Here is a 17,441-nt window from a genome sequence, read left to right as displayed (position 1 = left end):
TTTAGTTGATTTCAGACTGAAACTGAGACTAAAAATTCCTCAGAATTCTGATACGATCTTTTCCCCTTGGGTGTTTACTTCTTGCCTCCTTCTGAGTGGGTATTAGATTTTCAGTTGACACACTGAGTCCCCTTCCCTCCAAGATAGAAAAGATCTGTGGACTCCGGGAAACACTACCAGTTGTCCTTTCCTCTCAATTCCAAGGAACTGCTAACCTGCAGTGACCAGGTGGAATCTTCCACTTGCATCAGCCACCAAGAGGGAAGAGTGCCTCCCAGGAGCCTGGGTCCACCTGGTCCACACAATCCTCTCATTCCTTCCTCATAAACCGGAGCCTTCTGACTCCTTGTGCCACAAGCACTGGCCACAGGACAGTGTGCAGAGGCTTCCTCGGGACAGCAGAGCAGGAGCAGCCCTATGCTCTCAATGGCTTTGCCACTGTCACCTGCTGTGTGTCCTGCAAGCAGCTCAGAGGGACTAAAAGCAAATGAAGGGCATGATCTGATTTGCCCACAACGGTCAGGACATTGATTTGCTCCCATAACCTGAGACCTGATACCAAGAAGCTTCCCTGTGAGACCGTCCTGTGCTGTAGCTCCTCCTGGAGAGGGGGCTTCCCTGGCGTCTACTTTAGCTTGACCTGTGCTACAGTGTGAGGACCTATGTTAGACTCAACTGCTCCCACACAGCAGACACTTTGACAAAACTGTCAGTAAATATTGATCTCATCTTGAACATTACCTTCAAATATCATGCCTGCTTCTTCTGCTTCCATTATCAATACCTCAATATTCATTCTCACGGGGTTCCCTGGCCTGGACCACTACTATCCCTGGTTTTCCATTCCCTTCTCCTCCATCTATGCCATGGTTTTCCTGGGAAACTGCGTGGTGCTGCATGTGATCCGGACAGAGCCCAGCCTGCACCAGCCCATGTTCTACTTCCTGGCCATGCTGGCCCTCACTGACCTGTGCATGGGGCTGTCCACAGTGCACACGGTGCTGGGGGTCCTGTGGGGACTCAACCAAGAAGTTAGTCGAGATGCTTGCATTGCCCAAACTTACTTTATCCATGGTCTGTCCTTCATAGAGTCTGGGGTCCTTCTTGCCATGGCCTTTGATCGCTTCACTGCAATCTGCAATCCTCTGAGATACACATCCCTCCTGACTAACAGTAGAGTCATTCACTTCATGGTGGCCATTTTGATGAGGGCAGCTTTGTCCATTCTCCCTGTCATCATTCGCCTGAAGTTCTTCCATTACTGCCGCCCTCACATCCTCTCCCACTCTTTCTGCCTGCACCAGGACCTGCTCCGGCTCGCCTGCTCTGACATCCGCTTCAACAGCCTCTATGCCCTGGCTCTGGTGATCTGTACCTTGTTGTTAGACGCTGTGCTTATTCTCATCTCCTACGTTTTCATCTTGCACACAGTGCTGGCAATTGCATCCCACAAGGAGAGGCTCAAGTCCTTGCAGACCTGTGTGTCCCACATCTGTGCTGTCCTGGTCTTTTACATCCCCATCATTGGCCTCACCATGGTGCATCGCTTTGGAAAGCATCTCTCCCCTTCGGTTCGTGTCCTCATGGGTAACATCTATATTCTCTTTCCACCCCTGATGAATCCAATCATCTACAGTGTAAAGACCCAGCAGATCCGAAGCAGGATGAAGAAGTGGTGTTCCCTGAAAATGTAGTAAAACCCTTGGGTTTGATCAGCAAGAATATTTTAAGGTCAGAAGAGTAATGCTACTTCCCATGTGTGCAACAACTTACAATTTGAATAACTTATTGGAGGGTTTGTTCTTTTATGAGGTCTTGGATATTAAGGAACTTAAGAGATGTTCTAATTCAAGAGAGAAAATAGAACTAACTTTTTCCAATACACATTCCAGAAAAGATTTCTGAATGTCTGCTATAGGATAATCATGGCCATTATAGATGTAATAATAAGTGTCTTTGCATTTTGTTGACATGTTCTTGAAGCGTGTTTGCCATATGAAAATTGTGACCCTCAGTTCAACAATATTTTCATTCCACTTAGACACACCACTGTCTAAAATTTTGGAAAATGCCTATTAGATTATTCAATTAATTGGGACTTCTATCAAAACATATAATATTGTGTAATTGGACTTGTTTTATTCCTAAAGGTGAAGTGTGGAACATATGAATCTACTATGCTAAGCCTTCCCCCACTTTTATTACTTTTTCCCCATTAGTGGTAATGCAAGTCTATTACAGGAATTTTGAAATAAAAAGATATCCCATCCCTCTATTCCAAAGACTTTATTCTTACTTCTTTCCATGCTATAAAGATGTGACTTCATTCCACATTAAATGTTCATTCTTCATTTTTTCACTAAATATAATGTCAAGAGACTCTGGCTGAGAGCACCTGGCAGTACCCTCCTTGTGATGAAGACTGGGATAAAGATCTGTGGGAACAGATCAACAAGCACCCCATTTGTCTGGGGCACAACCAACTACCGTGGCAACAATGGCCCTGCAAGCAACATAGTTACGGAACATAAGAATAACCTGTCTTCAGGCATGCGTGTTCCCAAGTCTCTGCCATATGTTCTGCCATGGAAAAACAATGGGAATGCACAGTAACTGAATATCTATCTCATCAAATGCCAGATCCTAGAAGACTCTTGCTTCTTCCTGCTACCAGTGAGTTCTTCATTTTTTTTTCTCCTAGTCTAATTATAGAAAGATAAACTGTGACTTTCAAACTGACAAGTACCTTTTGCTTTTTTTCTCCTTGCTTTGAGTCTCATTTCATTTGATGCAGGAAAGAACCTTCAAACTCAGAAGAACTGTTTCAAATAAAGCATCAACATAGATTTTAAAAAAAAGTGGAAAAAAGTAGAATGAAACCCATTGTTGGAGGTTGACTTAACACATTTCAGGTTTTCGAGACACCTGAGTGGCTCACTCAGTTAAGCGTTTGACTCTTGGTATCAGCTCAGGTCACAATCTCACATCTCACGGATGTTGAGCCCCACATCAGGCTCCACACCAAGCACAGAGCCTGCTTGGCATTCTCTCTCTCTATCTCTCTCTGCCCCTCTCTTGCTCTCTCTCAAAATAAATAAATAAACATTTTAAAAGAACACTTCAGGTTTTCAATATTTGTTTATTACTGGACCCCTAAAACCTGGTTCTTGAGTCTCAGTGTCATAGAAATGAACACTGAAAGGGAGAGAAAAAAATAGGTAGAGTTTATTAGAGAAAGCTTGTATACAAGGGAACCAACAAGAAAGAGGAATGTCGCTCTCAAAAGGGTAGTGTGTACAGCTTATAAAGGCACTTTTCCAAGGTTTGAAAGCCTTGGAGTAGGGAAGTGTCCTTCAGTCCCATGATCATTAGCTTATACACATTACTCTAATGGCCACGAGGCAATCAGGATGCCCTTCTTCACAGTCCAGATTTTTTTAGGGTGTCTGAAAAACAGAAATACTTATGTAGGCAGGCTTAAAATAGTCATTTCTGTTTAAACTCTTTCTTTTGTTTTTGTTTAAACAACTGTTACTCCCTAATGCTCTTATCACTTGTTTGTTCTCTTTCCTGGAAGGAGGTATTTGTCTCTAAGCCTATGGAAACTTTTAACACTTGCCACAGATCAGAGGCTTTACAGGAATTATGTTCCTCTTGTTTTCCCTATACTGCCTCATGTTGATAGAGAAGTAAATACAGATACAATGTATGTAATGAGTGTGATCTAAGTGGATAGGTGTGGATGTGTGGATGTGGGTGTATATCCCCTCATTCCTTGTCCTCTGAGTGGTGCTTTGAGTAGTGATTCCCCAGTAGCAATGTGCCTAAATGATGCTTTCACTGTCTCTCTTCCAAGTGAACCCTAATCAACACAAAGTAGGAAAGACTTTGGCTTAATCAAAATCTAATTCTACAAGCCTCTAGGGTTTTGAAATTCCATTCTGGTGATATGAGTTTATGTGAACTACTTTTATTAGATTTAGGGCCCTGATGTCATGTACCTTCTTTGTGTTTATATCACTCTTCTCCAAGTCAATAGAAACCACCTTAAAAATGGAGACGGAAAAAAAGGATGGAGGTCTTGCAGAAAAGCCCCCCAGCCTCAGCTACAATGCTCTCTAATGAATGCTGCTGCACACCATCAATAGTCACTGCAAAGTCTTAAGGTCTTAAGGGCACTAGACCATCTAAAGTCGACAGTGTCTTTGCTGATAGCACAAATCCTACCAGGAAAATCTTGCCAGCCTTGCAAATGTGCCTACTGCATCATCTGGGTTTTCATATGTATCGTGAGGGAATTTAAGATAATATCAATTAGAAAATTATGGATTAAATTGTCATTTGGTGTTCTTAGTTTCATTCAACCATCTTTAAATATGATCTCACTTCAGTATTATGACTTATTATATTTTATTTTTCACTTACACAAAATCTGCCTAACTGTAATGATCTACCCAAAACATAGCTTAAGTTTCCATCTTCTCATATGTCCAACAAGGTATCTCCTTGGCATTCTAAGAGAGTACGGATTATTCAGTGGTGCCTGGGTAGCTTAGTCAGTTAAGCGTCAACTCTTGATTTCAGCTCAGGTCATGATCTCATGGTTTGTGAGTTCGAACCCTGCATTCCACATTGCACATTGGCAATGTGGAACCTGCTTGGGATTCTCTCTCTCTCTCCCTCTCTCTGTCCCTCCCCTGCTCGTTCTTTCCCTAAAACAAATAAACTTAAAAAAAAAGAGAGTATGGATTATTCAGTTAAATAATATGCAAATTGTTAAAATATGCTAAAAATGGACTGCATAAAATTAAGTTGAATATTCTAGAAGAACTCTAATATAACATAACATTAATTTGGTTTAAACTTTGCAGTTGAATTTACTTCAAATACATTACTCAGAAGGATTGGGAAAATCGTGAATAAACTCTGAGAATACACTTCACTGTGCTTCACGATGCTTTTTATTTTTATGACATTATAAAATATTGGAGACAGAAAATTTGAACAGTGTCTTTTAGCATATATTGGAAAGAAAGGTCATACTTGAAAATAGGTACATATTTCAAGAATTAGTGGTCACTGGCCTTAAGTGAAAAAAATGGATGTAATTTTTGTTTCTAGGGACAATAAAATTCATGTGTTACATGTAAGTTTTCAAATAACTCACTATATTAATTAAAACTTAAAAAATTACAAATTGTTGATTTTGTAGTTGACATTTCTAGAAAACCAGGATCAGAGGATAATATTTGAAAGACAAGAAGTGTGCACAAAATGAAAGATTTTGAATTCAATACACATATTTGCTACCATTTGTTTGATCTTATATTTCCTGCACCTTTCTACAGTATTCCTCATAGCTTAAATAATTTTAAGAATTATTTTCATAAAGGAGAGAAATGTTGTTACAGAACAAAATAACATATTTTGGTATCACACAAAAACAGAAGAGACCTCTTATAAACCAGTTTCAACTGATTAAAACTCTGTAATATTCTTTTATTTTACCACATTTTCTCCTTTAGAAATCAAATACTATTATAGTTTAGGGTTTCCTTCTGCATTTTCCTTTAATTCCAAAGCTGTTTAGTTCAGCCAGTCCTGCCTTCAACAATGAAAATAAGGAACTTTGCCTGAAGACTTCCACCCATTTGCTGATAGAAGGCTCTTACTCAGGTTCTGTGTGTATGTGTGCATGTATGTGTGTGTGTGTATGTGTGTGTGCATGTGCGTGTGTGTGTGTGCGCACGAAGCATTCATGAGCAACCCACATAGTTGTGGAAAGTTATGCCAAAGCAGGTGATGAGTTTCATGATCAAGAAGTCCAAATCCTACACTCTATAGATAAGGGAAGTAAGCCCCAAAGATGTCATAAATAATGGCCATGAATAATGAGAAGTATATTTATCCAGGATTTTACTAGAAACTGTTCTGAATCCACAGACTAGATTAGTGCCCCTCAATCAACCAAGAAGCAAGAAACATAAGTAAAAATTAATTATATATTCATTAGGAATGTTCCTATAGAGTAAGAATTATGGTAGAATCAGAGTTCCCAACTTCATGCTGTGATTGATTTTGTAATGATAGTAATAACAACAATAATGATAATACACTTATGAGGAAGTTTTCCTTCCTTCAGAAACCAGAAGGTGCCTTCCTGAGGTCAACAACTCTTTGCTATGTAAAACAACAAAAGCTATATTAACCACTCATTAATGTTTCGGGATATCATAGGTAAAATAGTTCTACTGAGGCAGTATTAGGATTATGAATCAGTGTAACTCATTTTGTGTAAATGTGCACTTTTTTTGTGTAACCAAGGTGAAAATGCCTCTATGATCCAGCTTATTATGAAAGACCAGGTAGTTGATCCTATATTTGGTCATTTGGTTAGCACCAATCGGTTAAAATTAACCACCAAGGTGATTTCTAGAAGTAAGAGATTAATCTAAGTGAAAAAAAAAGTCCCTAAGGTTTTGTCTCACAAGTGTAAAAGCATCTTCCATGTGTTTAGATTAGCTCTTCCTGGGAAGACCCCTCAGTTTCCACTTCTCCCTTTCAGCTTCATGAAGTTAAATTATGAGTCCCTGAGTATACTTGCAATGGAGTCCTGGTTTCAGTGCTTACTTCTTTCTGATATTCATGAATTCAATTTTAGAGGCTATTTGAAAGCTGGAAAAAATATTCTATAGTATAGGAAGGCAATATGCCACTAACTACATTCCTCAAGAGAATTGCATCTCTCAGGTGGGCCTTTCCCACCTCTGATATTGTATTTGTCCTGTATTAGTCTCATTGGGAACAATTTTTTTTTATAACTGTGTGTTTGGCTACATTAGCACGCCAGTGTATGCACATGAGAAGATTGGAGAACTGGGATTGTGAGTACACAGAGAAATGTCAGAAAGGGTCTAAAAGGACAGTGGGAAAGTGCCACTTGTAATTATGTATGAGGAATTACGAAATTCTAAAAGGAGCAGAACAATTGTCAGAATTTCATGTGGGACATGAGGAGCATAAAGAAGGGATACTGAGTTCATCCTGGTCTTGTTAGCATTTTTGACTAGTATTTCCCCCTCTCTTCCATGGTAAATCTCTTCATATCTTTAACCAAAGCAAATATACATCCTGACTTATGTGAGTGTTTGAAGAGAATACTGAAATAAAAACAGTGGAAACATATTCTTTCTAGATAAGATTCTTAACACTTTTCGTACACTGATTCTTCACTTTTCCTAATCTCTACCCTCTCTTCTCCACGCAGATATACATCTGGAAATAGTGTCAGTGAATTTGCATCTCCATTAAGTTTCATGCATTTCTGATGTTAAATAGATTGGGGGAGGGGGAAGTAAAATACTAATTAGTTCCTACTGTGATGTATTTAATAAATAGTCATATGTTGGGGGCATAAAAGAAGAATTTTGAATTTTGTTTATAACATCACACAATTCTTCACAGAGGAGGTGACGTTTGAGTTGAGAGTTTAATAATAAGTATTTGGCAGACAAGAAAGACCAGGAAGGGTAGGAGGAAATCTGAAGGAAATGATAGAAGCACAGGAATGAATTACTTTGCAGAATTCTAGCATACGTTTCAACGTGACTGATAAGTTTGCAAGGGTGATTCAGTGAGAGTTAGCAATAATATTAATAGCACATATGGAAATAGTGAAATTAGGAAATTAGGAAATTGCCTATTCCTAAGCATTTCATCACTGAATATACCCCTGGATTTGAAAGAGGGCTAGTTATTCTATTTTCTTCTACAGGAATTTAGGATTTCCCCCCACCATCTCCAGCTATGCACAATAAAAGCTCTAGTTACAAGAGTCCTGAACCTAGTGAGGTATATTGGCTAGGTGACTGGCAAGTCTGGATTAAATAAAGATACATAAATCTAAAACCCAAATCAGATTTTTCACTAATTCTCCCTGCTCCCTGAAACAGAGGACCTTCACCATAGCTGGGACTGTTACACAGGGGATTTAATGAGTATGTCTTGTCTTTAGGTTAGATTTATGGAGAGGAGATAGTTATGTACTCTTAATCCGTGGTTATTGAAACTATGGATTTGGTAATATTTCTGGACAAGAAGGATATATAGAATAAGTAGAAAGAGATCCATGGAGAGGAATACAGTTATTAATGGAAGTTGTGGCATCAACAATATAAAGTGAGTCAAACAAAGCAACAAGGAGAGGTATTTTGAGACAGAAAGAAAAATAGGTTAGAATGTGACACAGAAATGAAAAACGCATTTCAAAGAGAAAATATAATGACTACTGAACAAATATCAACAGAGTCTTCTGAAAATTTATCATAATTTCATTGAAGTGCCATTTAAATTTTTTCTAGAAAAAAAATGGACTTCAAAGAGTTATGGATACAAAGGTTTATGAGAATGATGTGGAAAATAACTTATTGATTTAAGAAATACAGCTCGTCATAGTGATTCATGGAAGGATTACAGTGGCAATTAAAATAAGATGTTAGCAGGAGGAAACCATGACACATATTATAACAAAATGTGTTTAAACCTGTAACATAAAAAAAAAAACAACCCATATGTCGGAAGGAAAAGAAAATACAGGGTTTGGGGAGAAAGCTAATGAACAAACAAAAAAGCTAATTGTTTAGAAGAGAATATAATTAGGAATAGTAGCTGCCAGAGAAGAGCCTCTCTTTCTGCTGGAGTAAAGGATGCCAGAGGAAAAGAAGTGAGAGTTTGTAACATTGTAACCAACATCTTACCATCAAGAGAGAGGAGCTATTTATAGAGTTGAGGCGGGGTGAAATTTATGAACAGAAATGGCTGGAAATCAGCCAGGGAATTAAAAGCTACAGGATTTTCATGGGAATCCTTCCAGAATCGTGATTTTTTCTCCAATATCATTAAGCTTCTCTGTTGGAAAAACAGAATATATAGATTATAATGTGAGATAGTCAGGCACAGGGGGGTAGACAGTGAAAGGAGCAAGGATGTGGTGTCAGGTGGCAAAGGAGCAGCTAATGCATTATAGCATGAGTAAAACGTGAGAGAAATGTGAATCAGAAAGAGGTGGTAATGGCAGCAACAGTAACCAGTGAGAATATGGGTTTCACATTAAGGATTTCTGTGAGGTTCTGGGGCTTGAAAATGAGAATTAATGAAGGAGAGCTATATGGTCAGAGAGATTGGTGTATTCCTTAGTCAGCAAAGAGGAGTGGTGATTTTAAGCAAACAAATACACAAAGCTTTTGAATTTATAGCCCTTAAAGGACTGAGGGAGTACTGTGGTGGATGGAATTTTGGTTTCATTTACAATAGGGTTTCCATGATGCCCCCAAAATAATTTTGCACAAGCCTGTTGAAGGAAGAAAATCTCTGTTCACCCAAATTGAGTAAAAAGTAAACATCACACTGGGTGGGATTGCAGGCTTCAAGAAGATAGTTGGAGAAATAGTCATTTAATATATCTATCTCTCTAAGTAATTTTATAAAAATATAAACTGACTCCTTAGACATTCACCTTTTGGTAGAATTAATAGTGCACTAAGAGGCCAAGTGGTCACAAACAAATGTTCCATAAGGAATCATATAATCAGTTGTGAAGCTTTATAGAATACTTCCCAAACATAAGATTCTGGGTGCAATAAATCCCCATCAGAGGAGAAATCAGCTTTCCCTTTGGCATTAAGTCATTCTCAGAGCAAAGCCTCCTTCAGGTACTGTTGACTCTTGTATGTTGTGGTCATAGCCCAACTGTGCTCTGTCACAGCTGACAGAGACACCAAAAGGCTCAGTAAGTGTGAAAAAGTAAAGATGGACTGGTGAGAAGACAGTTTCCTTGGAAACTAAGTTCTTCTTCTCACTTCAGAGAGGAAAAAAAAATCAGTACATCATATACTTATAATTAAAATGTGCCTGATTGAACAAATATTCTAGATAATGGTGTGTGTGTGTATTTGTGTGTGTGATGAGGTGGGAATTGAATAGTCAGGATTAGGAAAGTAAGGGCGAATAAGAGCAATACCAAATGTCAGGAACAGAATAATTAGATCAATCCAGAGAGTTTACAAGTGGTTCCTGTCTATAGATTCTGGACATATCTGAGATCTAAACTGATTGAATGACCACATATCAGTGACTAAGGAGTTCTCTCAATCCTGGATTACCTACTAATCACCTAAGCAAAATGCTTAGAGCAGCACACAAGTGGGGTTTTCAATTAAATTGATTTTTCAATACAGAGATAATCTTGAAGGAGACCACCTAGCTTTTGCATATATATACACATTTTTTGTACCTTCCAAAGGAATATAAATTCAGACTTAGCATTGTATTTTCATTGAAATTCAGCAAATGAGAGAATAAATTTTGTCAAAATGTCCATATATCTACATCTTGCCTCTGGTCCCCTTGGAGTTGAGGCTCTTAGAGAAGAATTAAATTATTTAGAGGAATGGCCAGGAATAGCTATTGCAAATATCTATAAAGTGATTTTTTATCATTAAGCAAGAGGTTAGAAACCCAGGAACTGGATGCAGGGTATAGTTGAACCATAGGGCCAAATATCCCAGTGTGAAAACGGAACCCCAGGATAGTCAAACAAGTTCAGTCTCATGTTCTGATACAAGTGAGTTCTGTACCTTTGTTGTTTGGCCGTCCTGATCTTGGCACAGAACTTCATCTTCGTAAAAGGCATTCAATAAAAAGATGTTAAAATTAACTTAATTCCAAATTAATATTGTGCCTACTTTCAGTATGTGAGAGGCAAATAAACTTTAAAAAAATTACACTAATGCTTAAATAGGGGAATTGCCAGCACACGTGAAATTTAAAACATCTTCTGCCACTTTCAGAGCAGAATGATGGCAGAGTACAGGGAGCCTAGCTGGGTAATAGTTCCCAAAGGTGGCTCATTAGAAATATGCTAAAACTGGTTATTTAAAAAAATTTTTTTGATGTTTATTTATTTTTGAGACACAGAGAGACAGAGCGTGAGTGGGGGGGGGGGTGCACAGAGAGTGGGAGACACAGAATCTGAAGCAGTTTCCAGGCTCTGACACGAACTAGAACCCATGAACTGTGATCATGACCTGAGCCAAGTCAGACACTTAACTGACTGAGCCATCCAGGTGTCAAAATTGGTTATTTTTTATTAGAAATAATATCATAACCTAAATCCCACTGAAAAAATATAATTACTTATTTACTATTGCATAGTATATATATTTGAAGTATAGATGTTCAATGGTTTGGATACTTTCTGATTTATTTTAATAAAATAATATTAAGATCAGTTTTTCCTATATACATATGAAAATGGAAATATTATTTTATTAATAGAAAAACTTCTTGATGAAATAATCAGAGAAATATTTGATTTGGGGCTCTTATTCAATCAGAAAAAAATATCCCTAGTTCAATTTTCAAATGAGAAATAAATTTTCCAATGGGCAAATCTTGTAAAACACTTTAGTCTAACTTAAGTTTGTCTTATTTATGCTTTGTCATGGTAAATTTTATTTTTATTTGAATTATTTATCAAATATCAAATTTTATCTACATTTTTTTCAGAATATTTCCTTAGATTCCAACTTTGGGATAAAGGCAGATTCTAAATACACCATTGTAATCTTTTTTACATGCTCCATATGCATAATTTTACACTACAGCTTGTCATGTGGCATTGCCACAGGCAGATCATTGCTTTCTGAGGTCAAAGTCCCCACTTCATGACTTCTTGTTTGCCTAAGAGAGAGAATAGCTCCTCAAGAGTGAGTGTTTCATTATTATTATTGTTGTTATTGTTGTTATTTTACTCCTGACTGCCTGACTGAAAGATTTTAAACTTATTTGGTTAAAAAAACAAGAAAGAAGTTTAACATAGAACATCAGTTAAATTCCCCAATCCTATCCAAGATAAGTCATCTAGGGAGCCTGTGTCTGCATTCCTGGATGCATTTAATTGTCCCATCAAGAAATGAGTATGTCTGACAAACTGCCATTGAAACCACACTCAGCCTCTGATTGTATGAATGCAAGTGAGAAGAGAAAACAGCAGACAGACACTCAATGCACACTGGCACTTTGAATCAGAAGCTCTAAACCAAGAGTCTCTAAAACCAACATGCGTGCTCCAAGCTCAATGGCACAGTCTTCATGCCCTCAGTGTTGACACTGGTCGGGATCCCTGGCTTGGAATCTGTGCAGTTCTGGATTGGAATTCCTTTCTGTGCCATGTACATCACTGCTCTGTTGGGGAATTGCCTGCTCCTGGTCATCATCAAATCGGAACGCAGCCTCCATGAGCCCATGTACCTCTTCCTGGCAATGCTTGGAGCAACAGACATTGCTCTCAGTACCAGCATCCTACCCAAAATGCTAGGAATATTCTGGTTCCATTTACCAGACATATATTTTGATGCCTGTCTCTTTCAGATGTGGCTTATCCACACCTTCCAGTGTATCGAATCAGGAATTCTGCTGGCCATGGCCCTGGACCGCTATGTGGCCATCTGTGATCCCCTGAGACATGCAATCATCTTTACCCACCAACTCCTCACTCAGATTGGGGTAGCAATGACACTCAGAGCAGCCCTCCTTGTATCTCCATGTCTCATCCTCATCAAATGTCGGCTGAAACACTACTGGACCACTGTGGTCTCCCATTCATACTGTGAGCACATGGCCGTCGTGAAGTTGGCAGCAGAAGATATTCGAATCAACAAGATCTATGGTCTGTTTGTGGCTTTCACTATACTTGGATTTGACATAATCTTCATCACACTCTCCTACATCCGAATATTTATAACTGTCTTCAATCTGCCTCAGAGAGAATCTAGGCTCAAAGCCTTTAACACCTGCATTGCCCATATTTGTGTCTTCCTTGAGTTTTATCTCCTAGGTTTCTTCTCCTTCTTTACACACAGGTTCGGGTTCCACATTCCACCCTACATTCATATTCTTCTGTCCAATCTTTATCTGCTTGTCCCTCCTTTGCTCAATCCTATTGTGTATGGGGTGAAAACCAAACAGATTCGAGATCGAGTGTCTAAGATTTTCCACTTTAAAGATCCATCTTAAGGGGTGCCTGAGTGACTCAATCAGTTAAGCAGATGACTTCGGCTCAGGTCATGATCTCACAGCTCGTGAATTTGAGCCCCGCATGGGGCTCTGTGCTGACAGCTCAGGGCCTGGAATCTGCTTCAAATTCTGTGTCTCCCTCTCTCTCTGCCCCTCCTCCGCTCATGCTCTCTCTCTCTCTCTCTCTCAAAAATAAATAAAAACATTAAAAAATTTTTAAAAATTAAAGATTCATCTTGATATCTCATTTATCTTTTGTCAAATAATAAAAATTTATTTAGAGAAATACTAGTTTGAGTCACATTCTGTGCTGTCTCCAGTTTGTTTGTGCTGCTGACATATAAAGTTTTAGGTTTTACATAGAAGACAGGCTCTGATTCCTATTTAAACAAGTTCACTTTTTATGGATACAGAATTAATTAATCAATAGATGACATAAAAGGCAGAAAACATGAAGACTTGTTTCTGGTTTAGTCAGTGAAGAATTTTCTTCAATCTTTCAGTGAGGAAGTTTCACAAAAACAAGTAAATTTAAGTGGTTACCCTCTGATTGAAAAATTTAAGATCATGCAGTTCTTTAAAAACAAATTCATTCTAAAGTTGATAAGTTCAATGATCATGAACTAACTACTTCTTTGTCATCTAATTTTGATTTCAGTAATCTTTCTCCTCCATCTCATCTTCATCATCATTTTATCACCATGAAAATCTTTTAACTTATTTTCTGACTTACTTTCATCTGAGCACTATGAAGGTTCAGATGTTTAATTCTGTATTGGAATTGTTATGATCAGTGAATCAATATGGGTACATTATAATTTACTAAAGTTAATATTTTATTCATTTTTAAAATTTTTACCTGATTTCTTCCTCACCACCCCCCCCCCCCACCACCACCACTGGGTCCCATCCTGGATGCCCCATTGCATTTAGGTGTCAAGAGTCCTTAAGCTTCTCTTGGCTATACTTTCCTTCTTTCCAATGACTTGGACAATATTGAAGAGTACTATTCAGGTATTTCATAGGAATCCCTTCCATTGGAATTAATCTGATGTTATTCTAATGAGTAGATTGGAATTGCATATGCTGGGGAAGAAAGTCATAGAAATTAAAGGCCCATTTTGATCGCATATCAGGAGTACATATTATCAACAATTTATCCACTGTGTGTATTGACTTTAATTACTTGTCCGAACTAGTGTTTGTCAGATTTCTCAATTTTAATTCCCATTTTATACTGTATTTTTGGAAGAAAAATCGCTATATGTAGCCTATACTTAAGGAGTGGGGATTTATGTTCCTCCTTTGAGGATGGAATAGGTGCACAATTTGTTGAATTATTTAGAATTCTTTTACATGGCAGATTGATTTATTCTCCCTACTTATTAATTTATTCAATCATTTATTTAGATCAGTATAGATTTATGGGTATTTTTGTTATAATTTGGGTTATAATCCAATGTTACTTTATTTTATTGCTCACGTTGTCCCAGTTTGACCATTGGGTGCACTTTCATTTGGTTTTCACTCCATTTTGACTAACCCCTCATTTTGTGTGTGTGTGTGTGTTAGTGTGTGAGTGTGTGTGTATGTGTGTGTAGCAATTCTTGCTTTATGTCATTGAAAGGTGCTCTAGGCTCATCTTGGGCATTTCCTCCCCAGTCCTAGAATTAGCCATTTTTCTAGGAAGTTTCATTCCTTTTACTGGTGAATAGCATTAGAAACCAGTAACTGGGCCCCAGGTATGCTTGTTGCTGCTTGGGTATCTTTCTTTGGGTTCTTTCAGCTGACACAGCAATGAACTTTGTGTGTATGCTAGCCTATGTACGTACACATATATATAAATATTTCCATATGCAAACACTGTATCTAAATTAAGTTAATATAGGGTTCTTACTAATATCTGCAACATTAATTCAAGAGACAGAGCATGAGTGGGAGAGAGGTAGAGAGAGAGGGAGACACAGAATCCCATGAGCTGTGTGATCATGACCTGAGCTGAAGTCAGATGCTTAACTGACTGAGCCCCCCAGGTGCCCCTTCCCCACCCCGATGGACCTTTCTAACAACTTTCCCTTGCTTATCAGTAAATTACCACTCCAACAGTGAAAAATCTGTCTTCAACCATCTGTCACCAACTGTTAATTTCCAGTATGCTTCTAAGATCATGTCAGAGTTGTAAATCCTTGCCCCTGTGGGAAACAACTCTATCAACTAAACTACAGCGTTTATGGACAGTACCTTTGCTTTTATTCTTACACTCCATTCATTCCCAAAGGTGCCTTAGTCAGTACCTTTTCCCATCATCCCCCTCTGTGAAGACATTTTGTACATTTGCCTACAAGTACATTATGTTCTTACAATCTGCATTGCTTCTGGGATCTGGGATTCTGGGAATCCTCCAAATTTCTAAATATTAGTTTTAATTTATATATGCTAATGTCCACTCTGTGCTGTAAATGTCTATTGTTTTTTTTAAAAGGTACATAATATCATGTATTCACCATCACAGTATCATACAAAAGAATTTGATCTACCAAAAAATCACATGTACCTCACCTATTTATTTGTGGACAAGTGATTTTATTCCTTCCTTCTAAATCCGTATACCTTTTTTTTTTTTTTTTTTTGTATTGCATTATTTCTCTAGCTAAGACTGACAATATGCTGAATGGGAATACTGAGTGGTGGTATATTTGCCTTGTTCTTGATTCTAGAGGTTTCTCACTGTTCAATATGATGTTTGATGTAAAGTTTTTGGAGATGTTCTTCACTGACTTGAGGAGTTACCCTCTAGTCGTAGGTTGATGAGAGTTTTCTCCCTAAGAAACAAGTGTTAGATTTTGTCAAGGTTTTTAGTGCATCAATTGATATGATAACATGATTTTTTCTCTTTAGCTTGTTGATGAAGTGGATAACATTAATTGATATTTGAACATTGAATTTATTCCCATTAGTGGTGTGTGTATTTACTTTGAACTGACACCCAAATATAATGAATTTTAAAATAAATTGTCCTAGCTATAGCTATTACTTAAAAAAAAAAACCATTAATTCTTCAAAGGAGATACTTTGTTTCTGTATTATGTATGTCCATTTTGGCCACTGGAATTTTTGGTGTTCTTGGAACTAAACTATAGAATAAATTTCCCACATTGATGTGTATATATAGGAAATACTGAATGGTAAAGTAGACCTACGTATTTTCAAGAGTTTATCTGTAAATTTTTTTGTGGCTTTTATAATGTGGTTCTTATATATAAAATTTTGATAGAAGGTTTAAAGCTTAAGGGCAGGTCAATAAAGACAAGTGGACAGGAATATAAGACATTATAATGGGATGAATTGTTCTAAATTATATATTTATGTAGAAGGACAGATAGTAAATAATTTGAGGGTTTGGGGTCATGTGATCTCTGTCTTAATTATTTAGCTTTGCCACTATAGGGCAAAAGCTTCCATATACAATGCATAAATTAATGGATATGGTGATGCTCCAATAAGACTTTATTTACAGAAAGAAGCAGCAAGCTGCATTTCGTCTCTGTGTGATGCTTTGTCCCATGTGCTGGACATATCCATATTCTGTGTGATTGATCAAGAGCAGTTTTAGGCTATGTAAGTGCAAACTATAGTGTAGCCATTTAATTTTTAAGTTCAGGGTTTGGACTAGATTTATTACCTGGATCCAGTGTCTTCCACTGTACATAAGATTGTATGGACCTTTCACCATCACTGTTGCATTGTCTTTTGTTTCCCAAGGTGACCAATGATTTTCATAGCGACACACACCAGATCTTTTCTTATTGGATGTCCCAACTGATTTTCTAATTGTATGTTTTTCCTTGAAGGTTTATCCTCCTTTCGTTTTTATGACACCACTGTCTTCCGGGTGCATTTTCATGTTTCTTACTATGTCTATTCAGTTCTGTTGGGATATTACCTCTACTTGGAAACCCTCACCCAGTTACCTGGTGATATTATCATCACTCTTCAAGGCTCAACCATCCTTTTCTTGGAACCTCCTCCAATACGCCTCAATTAGAATTTTTTCTCAGACTCAGTGTTATTTTTGGTGTTTGATAATCATCTACACATTTTTAAATGTATTATATTTATTTTTTTTTCTAAATTACCTGGGATGGTTGTTGGATTTTATTTTCTCTTTACTTAATTTTTTTTTTACCATTTATTTTCTCATGTATCTTCCTTTGGCCTATATTTCACATTTAATCAACACTCTATAACATTAACTGATTTTCTATTACTGATTTCAGTGACTTGACATGTTATTCACTGAAATAAGAATTTTTTTTTAATATGGCTTAGGTGGGGGAATAAGTGCAAAATCTCCTCCTTGGGGCATT

General features: G+C 37.5%; 2 protein-coding genes across 2 annotated transcripts; both read left to right on the top strand.

Annotated features, from left to right (window-relative positions):
* The first annotated feature begins 752 nt into the window (after nucleotides 1-752).
* Nucleotides 753-1,924, top strand: LOC106966041 (olfactory receptor 51V1-like). Its single transcript, XM_015062123.3, has one exon. The coding sequence runs from the start codon at nucleotides 753-755 to the stop codon at nucleotides 1,692-1,694; it is 942 nt and encodes a 313-aa protein (XP_014917609.3). The 3' UTR covers nucleotides 1,695-1,924.
* A 10,159-nt stretch (nucleotides 1,925-12,083) lies between these two features.
* LOC106966038 (olfactory receptor 52A5-like) lies at nucleotides 12,084-13,232 on the top strand. Its single transcript, XM_015062121.3, has one exon. The coding sequence runs from the start codon at nucleotides 12,151-12,153 to the stop codon at nucleotides 13,072-13,074; it is 924 nt and encodes a 307-aa protein (XP_014917607.3). The 5' UTR covers nucleotides 12,084-12,150; the 3' UTR covers nucleotides 13,075-13,232.
* The last annotated feature ends 4,209 nt before the right edge of the window (nucleotides 13,233-17,441 follow it).

The sequence above is a fragment of the Acinonyx jubatus genome, chromosome D1 (genome assembly GCF_027475565.1).
Source record: "Acinonyx jubatus isolate Ajub_Pintada_27869175 chromosome D1, VMU_Ajub_asm_v1.0, whole genome shotgun sequence".
Classification (NCBI taxonomy): domain Eukaryota; kingdom Metazoa; phylum Chordata; class Mammalia; order Carnivora; family Felidae; genus Acinonyx; species Acinonyx jubatus.
The sequence above is the reverse complement of the archived record's forward strand: the minus strand, read 5'-3'. Positions and strand labels throughout refer to the sequence as shown.

Coding starts and splice junctions, on each gene's coding strand:
- LOC106966041 (XM_015062123.3), top strand. CDS start 753: ATGCCTGCTTCTTCTGCTTCCATTATCAATACCTCAATATTCATTCTC.
- LOC106966038 (XM_015062121.3), top strand. CDS start 12,151: ATGCCCTCAGTGTTGACACTGGTCGGGATCCCTGGCTTGGAATCTGTG.